The sequence below is a fragment of the Meleagris gallopavo genome, chromosome 16 (genome assembly GCF_000146605.3).
Source record: "Meleagris gallopavo isolate NT-WF06-2002-E0010 breed Aviagen turkey brand Nicholas breeding stock chromosome 16, Turkey_5.1, whole genome shotgun sequence".
Classification (NCBI taxonomy): Eukaryota; Metazoa; Chordata; class Aves; order Galliformes; family Phasianidae; genus Meleagris; species Meleagris gallopavo.
This window is the reverse complement of record NC_015026.2, coordinates 13,993,091-14,010,463: the sequence shown is the minus strand read 5'-3', so window position 1 is coordinate 14,010,463 and position 17,373 is coordinate 13,993,091. Positions and strand designations below refer to the sequence as shown.

The window sequence follows — 17,373 nt, the reverse complement described above, 5'->3', positions numbered from 1 at the left end:
ACCTCACCATCACCTCTGTAAAGAACTTCCCCTGACATCCAACCTCAATCTGCCCTCCCTCAACTTCAAACCATTTCCCCTCGTCCTGCAGTTATCTACCCTTTCACAGATTCCCCTCCTGTCTGTAGGCTCCCTTTAGGTACTGAAGGCTGCACTGAGGTCACCCCACAGCCTTCTTTTCTCCAGGCTGAACAAGCCCAGCTCCCTCAGCCTGTCTTTGTAGGGAGGTGCTGCAGCCCCCTGATCATTTTTGTAGCTCTCCTCTGGACCCTCTCCAACAGCTCCCTGTCTTTCTTGTACTGGGGGCTCCAGATCTGGACACAGTACTCCAGCCAGCCCCGTGTCCATCTGGGCATTGCCATGTTCTCCTCCAGCCCATTCCAATGCCTGACCACTCTTTCAGAGAAGAAGTTCTTCTTAATACTTGTGGGAATGCAATGTTGTTTCTGCATTTGATCTTTAAAAGGGCAATTGATTTGAAGAAGTAGAACATAATGTATTTGTATTCTGTAACTTATCCTTGGAAATAGTTGATGTAAAAAGTAGGAATACTGTATACATTAGCAGCATGTTTTAGAAACATAACTGCTGATTTATGTGATTAATTCTTTCTTGCAAAATGTGATTAATTCTTTCTTGCAAAACTGGAATAGTTTTTAAATGTTCCAAACAATGGGGGTATAGTGTTAGGGACTAGAGAACATATTGTAGGGTTGTTTTGTTAGGATAAGAAACTCCCAGCAAAAGAAAAATAGATTTAACAAACATCATAGAAGCTGGGGCCTCTACACAAGGCTGGGCTGCCTCAATGTGTGGGAAGATTGGGATGCAACAGGCAGGCATCCAGGTACTGCCCTCTATCCTCCTTCCGAGCTTATCCCTATGTAAGGAAGGACAAGCAGATGTCCAGAAACAATGACCAAGTGTGGACTAAGTGTTAGAAGTTAATTAAATAATTAGAGGTTTGTGCTTAGCCAGTATCTGTATGTTTAGTTGAGCATTGGGAAGATTGCGAATCTGCAGTACTCAGCCAATGAGGAACCAGGGGAGAAAGAGATAAGCATTGAGTAATAGGGCACAAAAGATGTAATGCTGCTTTCTGTGTGCTCTCCTGTTTGCAGGGAGGGCTGCCACTGCAACTGCAAATAAAATTTGCTTTATCAGAGATACCGTCCTGGTAAAGTGGTACAACCAAACAACTAGTGCTGTTTCTTCCCTGGCGTTCTGTAGATGATCTACAGCAGTCTCTGTGCCTTCTTGGCACATAAAATGTTGTAAGGTCTTTTTCAAGACCAGCGTATGCCTGTGAAAGAGGGATTTGGAGAAGATGTGTGGATGTCATCTGCTTGGCAGCAGCCCCCTAATGTGATTCCCGGTACGTGCTGTATTCTGCGAAACATTGTGCTGTGCTTTCCTGGGGGCTGTTTGTCTGGGGAGGTGAGGCCCCCTGGTAAGTCTGCTGAGCAGCAGATGTAGGACTGATTTTCCAAGGATGCCTGCAGGTGAAGGAAGCTGACAGAAAATGGAAAAAACCTCCACTGCTGTAGAAGATGTGCACACACGTACATGTGCACTGTTCCCACATTTACAGGTACATCGCCATGTACATGTGGTGTGTGACTGTCCTGACCCACTGTCCTTGCCATGCATTCCCTGCATGGGAAAGGGGGAGCCCAGGAGGTGCAGTCATGTGTGTATACCCAGACTTTCTTTACACTGACATATAAGTGGTTGCTTTTGCTTCTCTCAATGGTATGAGACAGCAGCACCTACAGACCTGATGGGTGGACTCCCCAGGCACTGAGCTACAGCTCACCACAGCTTTTCCTGCCACCAAGCAGACACAAAGCTCCAGCAGGAACCTGATGGACTCCCACAGTGACATGCTGCTGAGCAGGACTTGCACCCAGCTCCCCACAGAGCTGAGTCCTGGGGGCCCAGACTGGGCACTGGGACACAGCTGCACCATGGCCACTTGCAGACCTGAGCTGCCATGGGTCTCAGTGTGGTGGATACACCACCAATGAAGAGTAGCACACCCACACATCACTGCCACAGGAGCTGGCACAACCCTGACACCACGGCTGTGTCTGAAATAAGGGAGCCCAGCTGCCCTGGTCAGCCACAGCTTCCAGTGCCATCCGAGGAGGTCATAAAAACAGGGACTGATAACAGACCTCAGAATGGTTTTGTGAGTGGATTTGGAGTTACCCTGTTTATTACTCACCCTAGTCCTCCAACAACCCATCTGTCTATCAGGAGAGATGCACACCCTCCTGAACCTGCTCTTGTTCTGCTTTCTTCCCCACCCTTCCCTGATGCACTGCTCACATCGGGCAGAGCAAAGCCCATTAGTATCCTCCATGCCCTTGTGGGTCTGGGGCATCAGATGGGACCCTGCAGAGCATGTGAGCAAAGGAAAAGTTTCTCTGCCAGCCAGAGCCCCCTCCTCGTTCCCTGTGTCTGGGCCCTGTGTCACCACACGGCCCCATGGCTACCAGCCTGGCAGCAGATTGCTAACAGAGCTCTAGCACTGCGTGGTGCTGTCTGGTTGTCACTGTGTCCCTGCTCTGCTCTGTGCTGTGGGGTTGAACGGTGGCACCAGCTAGGTAAAGGTGCTGGGAGTGATGGGCTGCCTGGATGACTACACCAAGAAGATTGTGGGATTACACAGGGCTGGGATGAGCTTCTGCAAGATCAAGAATCTTCTCGAGCTGGATGGTATCCAGGTTACACCACTGGAGCCAGGGACAGCAGTGGCTGACTGAGGTGCAAAACAGCCCTGGTCCATGGAGCAGAAACACGTAGCTGAGCAACTCCAGCTGCTGGGCACACAGCTCTGTGCACTGCCCAGCACAACTCCTGCCATCAGCCAGGACAGCAAGGAGGACATTCAGATTGTCAGCATGACCTCGCTCTGCCAGGGTGGTGAGCAGTCGAGGAGGCTCACCTGCAGGACCACCCCCTGGGAAGGGTAAGGCTGGGCCCCCACCCAATCCTGCAAGGTGAGGGCTCCTTGCTCCTCTCCTCTAGGAAGTTTGGGGATGGGATCTCCTATTGAGGCATTTCTCTTCTGTCCCTTGCAGGTGACAATGGCTCTGTGGGTGTCCCCATGGCTCCACAGAGCTGCTGAGTGCTAGGAACCACAGCTGCCCTCATAGAGATGCCACCCATTTGGGTGAGGCTGGTTGTGCCCCCTGTCAGAAGCCCACCCCTGATATTAAAGACAATGCTTGCAGACAGGGCTCTTCAGAAAAAGGCTGGATGCTGACAAAGCAGGTTCCAGAGGACCTGTTAGCTCCAGCTGGAGCGGGCACTGTGGTGCCTACAGGAGTAGTCCTGCATGGTGTCCTGCTGTATCTTGGTCCAGACCAGGCTGGTAGAAGCATGGGGAAGAAAGTGCCAGACCTCTGCCAGCTGCACCTGAGTGATGCTCAAACTTCACTTGCACCAGGGCAGGGTGCCCCAGGCCCAGCACTACCAACCAGGTGAGGGCAGGGATCATCCCATTCTGTTCTGCTTCTGTGGCCTCACTTTCATCACAAGGTGCAGGTTGGGTGCCACAACATCAGAAGGACATAAAGTTATGGGAGATTGTCGAAATGAGGGCTGCAGAGATGGGATGTTCTATGATTCTGTTCTCACTGAAGGAGCAGCTGATGATTTTTCACTTTCACTTCTTCGTGCCTCCTGCTGTTTCAGGTCAAAGATGCCAGCACTCAGACTGCCCTGCCCAATCCCACAAGCCCTAAAATTAAGACCCCTTTTGAGATGGAGCAGCAGGAAGAGACTCCCATGCCATTGCTGAGAAGCTGGATGCTGTACACACGGAGATCCAGGAGCTGAGGCAGGCACTGCGCACAGAGCTGGAGAGGCAGTGCCACCTGGAGCACCAGCAGGAATATCAGCAGCGGCTCCAGCAGGAAATGCTGATGATGCTGCAGCAGCTCAGCTCCACACAAACCATGATGCTGTGCTGGCCAACCAGCCCTAAATCCATCCATTCAGCAGCATGGCTAAGCCCTCACCCACAGTGCCAGTTCAGGATGGAGCTCCTCTGACCCTTCGTGAAGGCAGGGTGCTCTAGCAGGCTGCACTGACAGTTGGCACCACAGGAGGACAAAGTCATGAAGCTCATGCTTCAGAGGCTGTGGCAGCTGCCTAAAGGCTATATGGGTTATCTGCAGAGAAAGTCTGGTGAGCCCAGCTGTTGGTGCTGCAGAGCTGCTGCAGCAGAGGTTTCAGAGGCATGATGCTCTGAACCCCCTTGTCTGGACAAGAGGGGTTCAGGGGAGGCTGAAAGACTTTCACTGCTGTAGGGCTGTGCATGAGCCAAGGAGGTTTCCTTCTGGTCATCACAGCACAAAATTTGCCTGTTTCTTTCAACTCCTTTAGTTTGAGGTAAAAAATCAGAAGTGTAAAAAAAATTCAGGCATGTTGTGTATGTATGTGCGTGTGTGTATACACCTGTATATGTACCCACACATGCATATATACACCTGGGATTTTGCAGGTCCTGGAGGAAGAGGGAGCTGGTCTGCCACCTGCAGACACAAGCCCAGCCTTGGTGGTGGTGGCTGTGCCACTGTAGCCGTACCTGGGAGCATTAGAAGTCTGCTGACATCTCTGTGCAGTCGTTCAATTCAATGTTGGTGTAATTTTGGAAACGTCTGAAAAGCAATGGACAAAGTGAAACAAAAGATCAGTTACTCTGCTCTTTGGCAGAAAGCAGGGAATGATTGTTCCATCTCCACTCCTGTGTTTGGGCACCAGGCTCTCACTCTTCATCTCAGCTTTGCACTTAAAATGAAGAGGCTGGATGATCGGCCTTCAGTCACTGAGTTTACCACGGTGCCTGTTAGCACTGTGGGGAAAAATGGGCAGAACACCTACACAAGTAGATTGGCTTTAAACTACCCTGATTTCTGAAAGAGACTCTCTAAACCCGACAGTATTTTTTACACTCCCTTGTAAAATACTTCCTGAGTTTTCCATTCCTCAGACGTGATTTAAGAACTTTCTTCTAGCACTTGCATAGCAGTACCCTAGTCAATGATAAAAGAAGATCACAGAATCTTCATGGAAATAAATCACCTGAGTTGGTTAAATAACCCACCCACTAACACTGCTTTTGACCACTTGAATGTTAAGCAGCCCGCTAGCAACGCTAGGGCCATCAAGTAATTACTTAAAGCGGTGCTGTAATGTGGAAGCTGTCTCCTCTCAAGACTATCCTCAACCATCCATGGCTTCCAGCTCGCCCCAAGGAGCAGCCCTTCCACCCATGGCTTTATCAGTTTCTCACCTTTTGATGAAGTGCAACGCCAGGCCCAGCAGCAAGAGTGCAAGCAGCAGAGCTCCCACGACAAACAGAGCGATCTCCCAGCTGTGGAGGGAGGCTGGGGGTGTGAAGGCAGAGATGGGGTGTTGCAGTCAGGACCCTGCCCAGCACGGTGTGCCACGAGGGGGCCGTCTCCAGCCCCCATCTCAGCCCTCTTCCACCTGCCTGCAAACACCCTGTGGAACTCTAGCTCTGGATGGCTTCAAGCAGCCAGCACTGGGGCTTCTCTACCCTAGCCCCACAGGCAGATGCAGGCACCCAGACTTCCAGGGGCACCGAGATGGCAAGGTGACTGCCCCATCACCCCTTACAGCGAAGGAGCCAGCCATCGTTACCCTTCTCCCAATCACCCATCAGTGTCAGAAGACAGCTCTGTGTAAGCAGCAGCACCAGATGTGTGAGCCCAGCCCTGCTGGTGCTGTATGCTGATCCCTGTGCCCAGCTCTGCTCCCACTCACAACTGCTCTGCGATGACACCGGCGTGCTTCTTTGGGCAATACAATCGGGGCTGGTTTCCAACTCTCTTCCATCCACAGAGAAGCGGTGGGGGCTGGACAGCAGGTCCTTGCGCCAGTTCTCCATGGACTGCTGCTGCTCTGGCAGTGGAACATGCATCCCACCTGAGATCTTCACCACGGAGTCTACACATGTCAAGTTCAGCTCTGCAGAGAAGCAGCGGCATGCCTTGAGCAGGGGGGAGCTCACCTGCTGCATGGGAACGCCTTGCTCCTGCTCCAGGAACCACCTCCTCCCCCCATGCTCTCTTCACCACCCTCTGTAGGGCACCGCACTTCATAACAAGCAACCTGAGAACGTGCTCTGCCTTTTCTTTTTCAGCGACAAAATGGGCTGGGAGTTGTCCTCTGAATCCAGTAAAGTCCCTTCAACTCTGCTTCATAAATTATGATCTTTACCCGTTGGTCAGAACTGTCTGAAACTGTTCAAAGGGACAAAGATGTGTTCATAGAATCATGGAATCACGGAATGGCTTGAGTTGGACCTCAAAGATCATCAAGTTCCAAATCCCCTGCCACAGGCAGGGTTGCTAACCACTAGACCAAGCACTAGATCAGATTGCCCAGGGCCCCATCAAACCTGATAGAAATTGTTTGAGCAAGGGAGGGTTGACAGCCAGCATGACTGCAAAGCCCTCATTTCCTTCAAGTTCAGCCAATAAATAAGAAATATTTCTTCATACCCTCAAGAAGAGGTAGGGCTCTAAGACTTCCAGAAGTGACTTTTTGCTCCAGGTACTTCAAATAAACATAGGAGCCTGCCTGAGAAAGGGTTGAGAACTGAAGTGCTCTTAGTGGGTTTAGGATATTCAGTTTGTCTCACAGACACCTGAGGGCACCCTTCACAAAGCCCTTCTGAGGCAGCTATCCTAAATCATAACCAACATGAGCAATTCAGTGGGGAGATCAGAGCTGCCACCCCAGGCTGTCTGGCTCAGAAGCCCTGCACAAGGGACAAGGACTATTTCTGAAAGTGTGTGACACCCGTGTTAAGGGTAATGAGGCCGTCCCACTGGGATGGGGCAGGCTCATCCCGTGACATACTGGATGAATTCTGCATTCAGAACTGGCCCTTGGACCTGACTTACAGAAGAATGTGTGGCTTCGAGATGCTTTGGCTAACCTGGAGACTCCCATTTCTTGGTCCCCCTAGGCTGCCCTTCCCCTGTACGCAGCCCACTCTCAGTGGACACTCTCAGCACGAGCAGCCTGTGGGTTGGGCTGAGAAGGGACTGGCTGCTGGGCAATGAACCCTCCTGGCCCTCCAGAGTAGTGGGAACACAGCCCTCCCTTTGGTGCCCAGTGGCATGGCTGAGGGAGGCACGCTGCAAACCAGGGAGATGGAGAGGGGCACCAACCTTGCAGGTAGAGCTCAGAGACACCACAGGAGCATTTCTCCTCCAGGGAGCTCACCAAGGCCTTCCTCAAGCTTTCCAGCATCCTCTCATGGTTCAGGATCCACACAGAGCAGTCTGTGGGAAGAGAAGTGGTTGCCTCTTGAGTGCAGCTCAGCCCCACTGATGGCATCCCCATTGCATTCCCGATGCTCAGCTTCCTGCCTGAGCTCAGGAGCGAAGCTCAGCAGGGCATGGATACAACTCAGTGGGACCTCGAGCAGGAGCTGCAGCCTGCAGGTGTCCCATATGAAACATGCAGCTACTTTTACACAACCGTGCACCAAAACCACAAGCAAGACTGCTGGCTTGGGACAGTGGTTTGTTTTCTATCCCATCAACACTGCAGGGAAGGCTTCCTGCCAGCCCCTCACCTCCCACAGGCAGCCGTGCCCTGCACCATGCTGCTTCCACATGCTGGTGGGGGCACACAGCTCTGCTTACTGGTTATCAGGAAGCACAGGTCCAGACCCACGGCGAAGGTGCCCTGGGGACAGCTGTTCTGCAGACCAGGGGTAGGCTCCGAGATGGCAAACTGCAGCTCTGTGCTGGCATCACTGGAGGGGCAGCGGCTCAAGGACACGGGCCTGTCCACCAGAAGAGAAGTGTAAGCACATCAGTGCCTCTTACGTCTGTCTTTGAGACTCCAACCAGACATCCCCTCAGTGCTCCCAATCCCTGCACTGCCAGGGATGACAGATGGTTTGCTGGAGCTGAAATCAGCCTTTACAGGGTGTGACAGATGGGTGCAGCTGACCCCATCAGCTGGACTGGACTGGGGCTTGGCCATAGTAAACCTATTCAGTGGGACTGGTTTCTAGGTCTTTAAGTACAATGTTTCAGCCAGCCAGAAGCTGAAGATTTTGATTTTCTGAGAAAAGGGTGCTCCTATGGCTGCTCCTGGTTCACGTCTGCTCCCAGGGCAGGCTGCCAACACAGAACCTCTATTTGAACCACTGTGACAGTGGAGCAGAGAACTTGCAGAGGACAGTTTTAACTAAAAGAGCTGATTTTGTGGAAAGGAGAAATTCTACTAGCACTCCTACCAAGAGAAAGTCTCAACCCCATTTCTTGCTAAGCAAAATTCACCTGGCAGTGAAAGAGATGTCTTACACTGAACTAGAAGCATTTTCCATTGCAATACACTGCCCACCTATCTGTTTTCCAACTCAAGGCTGGTGAATACACCTGGCTGCACAGGACAAAGCAGCAAGTTTGGTGACATGCCAGCCAAGGCTCTGGGAGCCAAAAGCCCAGGGACATCTTCCAGAGAAGTGGCCTCACCTGTCATAACCGCAGGGCACAGCATACAGCGGGCCGAGGACGTCCAAGTGTCCTCCCACTGTGGTCGGCCTGCATGTGAACACCACAGCGTCCACTAGGTTCTCTGATGTTGCCTTCGTGCCACCAGGAACCAAACTGGTGCTGTACAGAGCAATAGCGCTGATGCCTTCACTAGCAGCAGAGATGTCCTCGAATGTCAACTCTGTCCCACCTGGAAATGTCAGGGGGATAAGTGGGTGAATATCTTGAGTGTGGGCCCACCCCATGGTGCCCACAGCCTGATTCATGGTGCCCACACGGTGCCCAGTGCCTGCCCCACTGTGCCCACTGCCTGCCTCACCGTGCTCACTGCCCAGCAGTAGCAGCCCTGATGCCCCAATGCTGCCTCTCAGAGTGATGCTGCGTTGCACTTTGCCCTCCTGGCCCATGAAGACAAGCAGGCTGAGCCCAGCTAGGCTGGCCCCTGGCTGCCCTTTCAGCTCCACGAAGTGGACGGTTCCAACACCCGCCAGGCCCAGCTCGTTGATGCGGATGGTGGGTGGGGATGGCGCAGAGGGGCTGCTGCAGGCGTTCTCCTTGAGCGGTGTCATCACAGTCACCTGCAGGACATACAAGAGCTGCTGCCATCTGCTTGTGTTCCCTTGGTCAGACCCAAAAAGGCTATAGCCTCCCACCCGCTCCCCCATGCTGGCCTGACCCCATCAGACATTAGGAGTGCAGAAGTACAACCCTCCCTTATCTGGCTTATGCACTCTGCCAGCATTCTCTTATGGGGCCTATTTGATGCTCAACATTAAAAAAGGAACAACTGGAACAAATTAAAACTGAATCTTGCCAGTGATCAAAAAGGGTCATGCACCAGCCTATGGGAAACTGGGTTTCAGGGATGTGAAGTGCTGTGCCACACATTACAGAGTGGCACCAAGCAAGCGGGGCTGAAGAGGTGGCTCAGGGTAACTGAAGGCTCCAGGATGCTGCCCACAAGCAGGCCCCCAGGTTTTGGGACTGTTGACATGTGAGCTGCCCCGGGGATCTCCTGGTTCTGAGGTATGGGGTGTGGAGCTGTTATCTGGCCAACAAGAGGCACACAGGTGGGTCAGAAAGGTGAGGGCAGGTGAGAGCAGCAGCAGCTCACTGGAGGGGGAATGGCTCAGCAGAATGCTCCACTTTCCCAAATCAGGGACACACTGAAACACGACCATTGCTTTCTCAGTGACTACAGATGGAGAGCAGACATCTGCCATCAACCCACCTGGAAGCTGCTCTGCAGTCTAGCACTCAGGCTGTGGCAGCGGCTCAAGGACTCATCCTCTGTGCTGTGTGAATCATTTTCATACAGGATGCCCTGCCCTGGCACCAGCACCTTGAGCAGCTGCTCTGCCTTCTCTGGCACTCGGGATGTGTACACCACGGCATCCACCAGCCCTTTGGCAGTCACAGCCATGTTCAGCATGTAGCGTGTGCTGCTGCTGTAGTAGAGAGCCACAGCGTCCGCCCCATTCTGGATGGTGTTTGGGGGCAGCCTGACCATGGGTGCTGGGCGCACAGCGCTGCTTCCCACCAGGAAGAAACCCAGACTGTCTGTGTGGTGTCCAGAAAGCTCCAGCACCCGGTAGGCGCGTCCTGTTTTGCCATTGTAGAGGACCAACCAGTATCCTTGGAGGTCAAAGGATGTTTGTCCAGTGTAGAAGAGTTCAATGTATTCCGTGTCTTCTCTTCCCCCCGGGTTGTCTGGGTTCACCTCATTGATGAGTAGCTTGTCTGCTTGTCTAGAAGGCTCTGCTGTTCCTTTTGGTATTGCTGATGGGGCAGCTAGGAAAGCAAAAATGACATGAATGGAACGTGGCCCTATGCACGGCACTGGGGATGTTTGCCCAGCACCCCAACACACACTTTTCCCCTCTTGTACCAACACACAGAGATCTCCATGGGCCTCTGCAGCGTCCATTGGTGCCACCCCTACACGAACCTGATGCCCCAGGTGATGGGAGCTGCCCCTCACACCACACCAGCTCATGTTGGTGTCCCCTGTACACAGAGGAACCAGAGGAGAGTAAACCAAGAAAACACCTCTCTGGCTTCTCACAGCTTGTTTGTGTCTGGACACCAGTAAAATAAAGGAGCTGAACCTGGGAAGGCTAGGCCTACATGCTCATCTTCAAACACAGCGTTCCCCAACACACAAGAATGATGACCAGTACCTGGGGTCAAGTCTGGCGCAGGGACATCCTTGAAGCAGGAGCTTTCTGCTGTGATATTCCTTCCATCAAAACTCACAGTCCTGGGGCTCTCCAGGAAGGTCTGGAAGGCAAGCAGCAGGCTGCTCAGCTGGGCTTCTGACTTTGCAGTGAGCAGGGTGGTGAACACAAGCCCCTGGTCCTGGCAGGCTGCCTTTAGATCTGCCAAGGCAAGCAGAGGTCTGTTTCAGTGTCACCATATCTCTAAAGATGTTCTTTCTCCTGGAAGGAGCTCATCAGCTCCTCATCTACCACCACTGCCCCCTGGTCAGACTGACACAAGAGAAGAGTTTGGTGGGGCAGCTTGTACCACCAGTGCAACACTGCAGCTGCCCTGCAGCTCGTGTCTGGGGCCAGATGACACAGCTCACTGACAGATTTCCTCATTCTTTTGGAAGCCTTGCAACCCCAGCAGCAGATAGAATGATCTTTTGGGGCCCTCTAAACATGCTGAGCTGAAAGTACTGTTGCTGACGATGCACACTGCAGAGTCACGCTGTTTTCTTCATGCATCCACATGTGCTCATCCCATTTGTGCAGTAATCTAGCAGGGATAGCAGAAAAACAGTGCAGACCAGTAAGTCCACTTGCATTCCTGCTGCAACTTGGCTCAGTCCATATGGATCACAAGGATAGTTAGGCAACAGTCTCCAAGATGGGATGTTGGCCCTGTTGCCACATCAAGAAAAGGGTAAGATGTGGCACTTAGGGACGTGTGCAGTGGGCAAGGTGGTGATGGGTTGATGACTGGACTGGATGATCTTAGTGGTCTTGTCCAACATTTATGATTCTGTGTTTCTATAATTTGTCTGACAGCAAACGCTTAACCTTTGCAAACCAGCACTGATGTGTGCTGGCTGCCAGAGCTGCAGATGGAGCACAATGCAGAACAGCACCACACTCTGCCCAACTCACAGCACTTTCATGATTAGAACCAAGTTCAGGGGTGAGATCCAAGCCAAGAGGATGCAAACCAGAAGGGAACCCAGGGCTAAAAATCAAAAGCAAATGAGCATTAACCACTGACAGCACTCAGTCTCCTCCACTCCTGACTGCCTCACCTTTGAAGTAGGCTGGAAAAACTCCACAACTGCAGGATCTGTCAAGGGCCTGCACCAGAGTCACCAGGATCTCTTCTGACTTTGAGAGCCACTCCTGGCACTCTAGGAAACAAAAAGCTAACTGTTACCCAACAAAAAGCTAACTGCAACCTCAGGCACAGCTTCAGCTCATTCTGGGACACGTGCAACTCAGCTCCTGTTCATCACCTGGAAAGCCTAAAAGGCTTCACTTCACACCAGGAGTGGGAGTGAAGAGTAGAGAGTTTCAGCCTAGAAAGGGCAGCCACAAATAACAGTACAGCAGAGAACAGTCAGACGTCTTGACTGCATTTCCTTTGGTGTACCTACGTGTACCCCAGCACAACCCTGGGTGGATATTCTAGATATCTTGGCCTTGGAGTACATGCTCTGCTCCTTAGGAGGTCCAGCCTACAGAAGCAGGGGTAACCAATACCCACCTGCTACACGAAGGCAGAAGGAAACAGTCTGACTGAAGCGTCTGCTGGGGCAATCATTGAATCTGCCAGGGGTGGGTCTGCTGAGGATATAGGACAAGGAGTCCCGAGTCACCGAGCAGCAGTTGCACTGGCTCATGGACACATCTCCAAGCTGGTGCCTGAAAGACACAGACGTGAGAATGAGACAGAACACAGCCTGCAACCAGAGACCTGTCTGCTCATCACCTACCACTCACATCTGCCTGTACCAGAGGAGGAAAATTCTCACCAGAGTAAAGTCTTCTCCCTTCTTGGGGTCTGGAGAGACATCCCAGCCTCATCAGTACCTCCTTGTCTAAAAAAGGAGCCCAAGACATCCCTAAGCCTTAAAAAGGGAAGAGCATGTGCCACCTTTTACCTTCTGGCAACTCATTTTTTGCCTGATCTGAACACAAGAAAGTTAGTATAGAGGCACTCATGCTCAGGCTGTGAGCACTGGGAAGGGCAGTAGGGTACAGTAGGGAAACTGGAAATGCAACACTTGTGGGTGAAATGATTAGGCAGGAGCCTCAGCTCAAAGGAAAGGGGAGGAAGCCCCACTGTGAGGAGCTGCACAGAACAGAGCTCCTCAGGGAAGGCTATAACCTACTTATGGGACAAGTGCAGGTTTATTTGACAAGTGGGAAGAACATGTGCAAAGGAAGGAATAGGAATGTGCTGTGATTAAGTGATGACTCTGCCACAGAAATGAGTGAACCACACTCTTTCCTGATACAGTTGACTACTGCAGTCTCAGCCAGGCTTTTCTCATGCCCACCCACAAAATCACAGAATCAAATAGAATCACAGAACGGCTTAGGTTGGAAGGGACCTCATTTAATTCCAACCCCTGCTGTGGACAGGGCTGCCAACCTCCAGATCTGACTGCACGGGGCTCCATCCAGCCTGGCTTGAATGCCTCCAGGGATGGGGCATCCACAACCTCTCTGGACAGCCTCTGCCTCATTGCCCTCTGAGTGAAGAATTTTCCCCTAACATTTCACCTAATTTGCCCCTCTTTTGGTTTAAAGCCATTCCCCTTTGTCCTATCACTCTCAGACTGTGTAAAAAGTCAGTTCCCCTCCTGTTCATAAGCTCCGTTCAAGTACTGGAAGGGCCTGAGTGGAGATGCCAGGAACCCACCACCTCAGGTGGGATGTGACATGACCCAAGGTGCCATCAGCTCTCATTCGCACAGGGCAGCAGGGACCCAGCTGGAGACAAATTTACCCCCACCCCTGACCTCCCGATTGGCCTCAACCTCCTGGCAGTCAAGGCTGCTCTCAGCAGGGCTGGAGATGTGGGCAGGGATGACCCCAGAGTCAGAGAATTGCACAAGGCATCTGCAGAGTCAGCAAGGAATGCTGTGACAGCAAACTGTCCTCTCACCACACGCTCCTATAGGCAGGTCTGCCTGGTGTCAGGGTGTCCAGCAGCTCAGGGCTCGGTCCCTCAGTGCTCGTATAGACGAAAGCATCCAGCAGGCCAGCTGTTGTCAGTGCTTTCCCTGGAGCAAAGCTGCTGCTGTTGCCTCTGTAGAGAGCAATGGCATTGGGGCCATCCCTAAGGACAGGATGAGTGGAGTTCTCCGGGAATGCCAAGTCCACTGCACACCAGCAAGGAAAAGAACAAGGACAGCGTGTCAGATATACAAGAGTGACACCCCAAAAACAATGCTCCACAAGCCAGGCATGAGCAATTCCCCCTGTACAAGAAACTAGCATTGCTTCAGATACAGTAACACAGAAAACAAGTGGGATACTCAACACCTTTCTGCTCCCTGACATTTCCCACCCTCTCATAGCCCAGATTTCCCTGTTCTTGGGCAGCTCCACAGGCTGGAGGAGGGCGGAGAGGCATCCTGAGCAGCACCTGTTCTGCAGATGCTGCAGACTGTGAAGCTGCTTCAGGCAGGAGCAGGGAAGCAGGAAAACAGGTGCAGATGCTCATTTTTACTTCAAAAAAGATGCCTGCAAAATGAACTAAGATTTAAGGCAGCAGTTATTCTGACAATACACAAAAATATTTCAAAATAGCAATACTCTGTTCTAGCATTTCACTAACAATCCTTGTTATTCACAAACACACATGCTCTACATGTATACACATACTCAGCAAGGGTCCAGGATACCAGCAGACAGAATTAAGGCTGCAGTTTGGTTAAGGTTTCCCTATTTCCTTCCCTGTACATAGTGTTCCCTTTCCCCCCAGCCACTTCCCTGCCAGCCAGTGAGAGCTGCTGAGCACAGCAAGGTGCAGCACCCTTCCCTATCGACCTCCTACCCTCCCCTGATGCAGCTCTGTGATGGCTGGGCACCAACACATCATGCAGCTGCCATCATGAGGACACACCTCGGTCAGATTGCTGCAGCTTGCCCCTTCCTGCACAGCACTCGCCTTCGTGGACTGTCCCATCTGCTGACTCCAACACGGCCCAGTTCTTCGGCTTTCATGAATTGCAAATGGGAACCAGATCTGTGAGTGACGAACGCACGCCGTGACTCACAAATCGTGAGTCAGAGAATTGCACAAGGCATCTGCAGAGTCAGCATCCCCAGCTGCAACATCTCCTTTTGAGCACCCAAAATAATGAGATGCTTCCTCCACCTCTTCCTCCGGTGGCCTGGGAGCACTGAGGGGAAGGGACGAGTGGGAACTGTGCTGGTAGATGGTGTGGTGAGAGCACAGCCTCTGCTTCTGAGCAGGGCCTCGCAGTGGCCATCTTTCCCGACCTTCTCTGAATCTCTCCCATCCTAATATATCCCTTATGAGTTCAGGACACTGTACCATGCAAGATACCAGCAAGTAATGGATTTACACAGTAGCATCAAATCACAGAATCACAGAATGGCCAGGGTTGGAAGGGACCTCAAGGATCATGAATCTCCAACCCCCTGCCACATGCAGGGCCACCAATCTCTCCATTTAATACTAGACCAGTTGCTCAGGGCCCCATCCAAGCCAGCCTTGAACACCTCTGGACGGGGCATCCACAGCCTCTCTGGGCAGCCTGAGATATCTCCTCATTTTTTTTCTCCTCTTAATAATTTAATTAATAATAATTAATTAATAATTCCAATATTTTACTTGCTTTATGCAGCTCCTTTTCCTTTCATTAGCTCTTCTACCCATCACTGAGTACCAAGCTGGAATTTTCACATTCGTCCATCAGAATGCCAAACCACCATGAAAAGAGACAGCATCCTCCAGCGCCAGACTCAGCAGACAGCTCCCCCAGCTCCGAGGCAGCCAGCAACGTGCAGCCCTTACCTGGGATTTTGCTTTGTGCTGAGCCGATCAGGAGAAGCCCATCCAATGAAGTCTTGCCATAAATATCCATAGTGAAATAAAAGTCTTTGGTCCAACCATCAATCAGCACCAGGACGACGTCCCTCAGCACGGTGGAATGGGGACCCTGCAGCTCGATGAACTCAAAATCTTCAAAAGAAGAGGCAACGTGGACCTCACTGATAAGGACAGCGGATGCGTTCAGCTGAGGAGTGAGGATGCAGTGGTTCTCTGTGCCTGGGGTCGGCACGGCCACCTGGAAGAACCACTGAGCGTCTGCCCCACGGCACCTTTCGATTGACTCATCCATAGACCTGAAGGTGGAGTCCTCCAGCAAAGCATCTCTGCCGGGGGTCAGCACCCTGAGCAGCGTATCCGCTCTGTCTGTCTTCTTCGTCTTATGGACCAAGGCATCCACCAGTCCCTTACCTGTGACACTCATGCCTTCCTTGTAGTTCCCTTTTCCATAATACACAGCGATCGCGTCAGGGCCGTTCTGGATGGTGTTCTTAGGAATAACTATTGCCGGGTTCACAGAGGCAGAGCCAACGAGAAAGAACCCTTGGCTGTTAGTAGCCTTGCCTTGGAGGTTCAGAACTCTGTAGGCTTGGTTTCCATTGCCATTGTAGAAAACCAGGTAGTAGCCATCCAAACGGGCTGTTTGACCACTGGTGTGATAGAGCTCCACAAACTCAGAAGTGTCCTCTCCTGGAGTGTCAGCGTTGATTTCATTAATCAAGAGGGTGTGCTCTGTTTTCTGGTCCATGGGGTTTTTTATGAGACTCTGGGAAGCAACTTTGGGAAACCAGATGTATATAAGCCCCATCAGTCCAACCAGCCAGATGTCTCCCATGATAATAGATGGGATTTGCTTCAGTTCAGACCTAGAGGAGGAGACTGTCCTTCTGACAGCCACAACAGCACGGAGGGACACTGCTGCTGGGCCACTGCAGGGCACCAGGATGAGACCTTTGGATGCAAGAGGCTCTTCTGCAGGGAGTAAGCAAAGCAGCCGTCCCACAAAAATCCAACTTAAAAGAGGATGGTTTGAACAAAGATTTCCCAGCTCAGCTCCTTAAAAAGGCACGGAGTGGAGGCAGGGGAAGGGGAAAGAAAAGACAAAATCTAGTTAGGAAACACAGAAACACAGTAGTGCAGTTTAATGGTTTAAAAGCCCCACATGTGTGGGCATCTCGAATTTTCCCTTCTCTTTCTTCAGAGCTTTGTCAGGATTCACAGCAGTGGCTGCAGTGGGACAAAGCCATCTCAGGCTTCAGAGCCCCGAGCTTCAACACTGATGTCACTGCTAACAGCTTTCTCCATGGGAATTTACACAGAGCGGCACTAGGGACGATGGTCTCTTTTCCCACTCCATGCACGGGTCTTTGCAAACCCTCCATTAACACCCATCGGCAGACTCGGTGCTTCCCAGCATCCAAAGAGATGGAAGCTGAACTCACCTTTCCCCTCGTCCCATTCCTACAGGTGCCCCATTTCCATGTTCTCTCCCCATTTCACTTAAAGGACAGAGAAAGAAGGGGGAGCTCCGGTTCAGGGCTGCACACGGACAGAAGGAAAGCCACAGGAAACACAGCAAGCAACAAGCAACGCGGAGCCGGACGGACAGCCTGCGGGGCAGCAGAGCCGGCGCAGCTCCCTTCAGCTCCGCGGGGCGGCTTTGCCTCGTCCCCGCTTCGCAGCCATGCTGGTGCGGCCACCGCAGGGTGACAGGGACAGAGATGAGGCCGTGGGGCCCCGCACAGCCCCGTACAACCCC

General features: G+C 52.1%; 1 protein-coding gene across 3 annotated transcripts in view; it reads right to left on the bottom strand.

The window, feature by feature from the left end:
• Positions 1-4,376: 4,376 nt before the first annotated feature.
• The window catches only part of LOC104913510, a 35,499-nt gene continuing 22,502 nt past the window's right edge, over positions 4,377-17,373 (bottom strand). For all 3 annotated transcript variants that reach the window (XM_019620580.2, XM_019620579.2, XM_010719892.3), the window contains 13 exons: positions 15,579-16,670; positions 13,698-13,914; positions 12,291-12,448; positions 11,833-11,934; positions 10,736-10,933; positions 9,787-10,346; positions 8,875-9,133; positions 8,535-8,745; positions 7,695-7,837; positions 7,215-7,328; positions 5,800-6,003; positions 5,306-5,399; positions 4,377-4,670 (listed from right to left, as the gene is read on the bottom strand). In XM_019620580.2, coding sequence (XP_019476125.1) covers positions 4,607-4,670; positions 5,306-5,399; positions 5,800-6,003; positions 7,215-7,328; positions 7,695-7,837; positions 8,535-8,745; positions 8,875-9,133; positions 9,787-10,346; positions 10,736-10,933; positions 11,833-11,934; positions 12,291-12,448; positions 13,698-13,914; positions 15,579-16,449 — 3,195 coding nt within the window. In that variant the 5' untranslated portion in view covers positions 16,450-16,670 and the 3' untranslated portion in view covers positions 4,377-4,606. The remainder of the gene's footprint in view (positions 4,671-5,305; positions 5,400-5,799; positions 6,004-7,214; positions 7,329-7,694; positions 7,838-8,534; positions 8,746-8,874; positions 9,134-9,786; positions 10,347-10,735; positions 10,934-11,832; positions 11,935-12,290; positions 12,449-13,697; positions 13,915-15,578; positions 16,671-17,373) is intronic.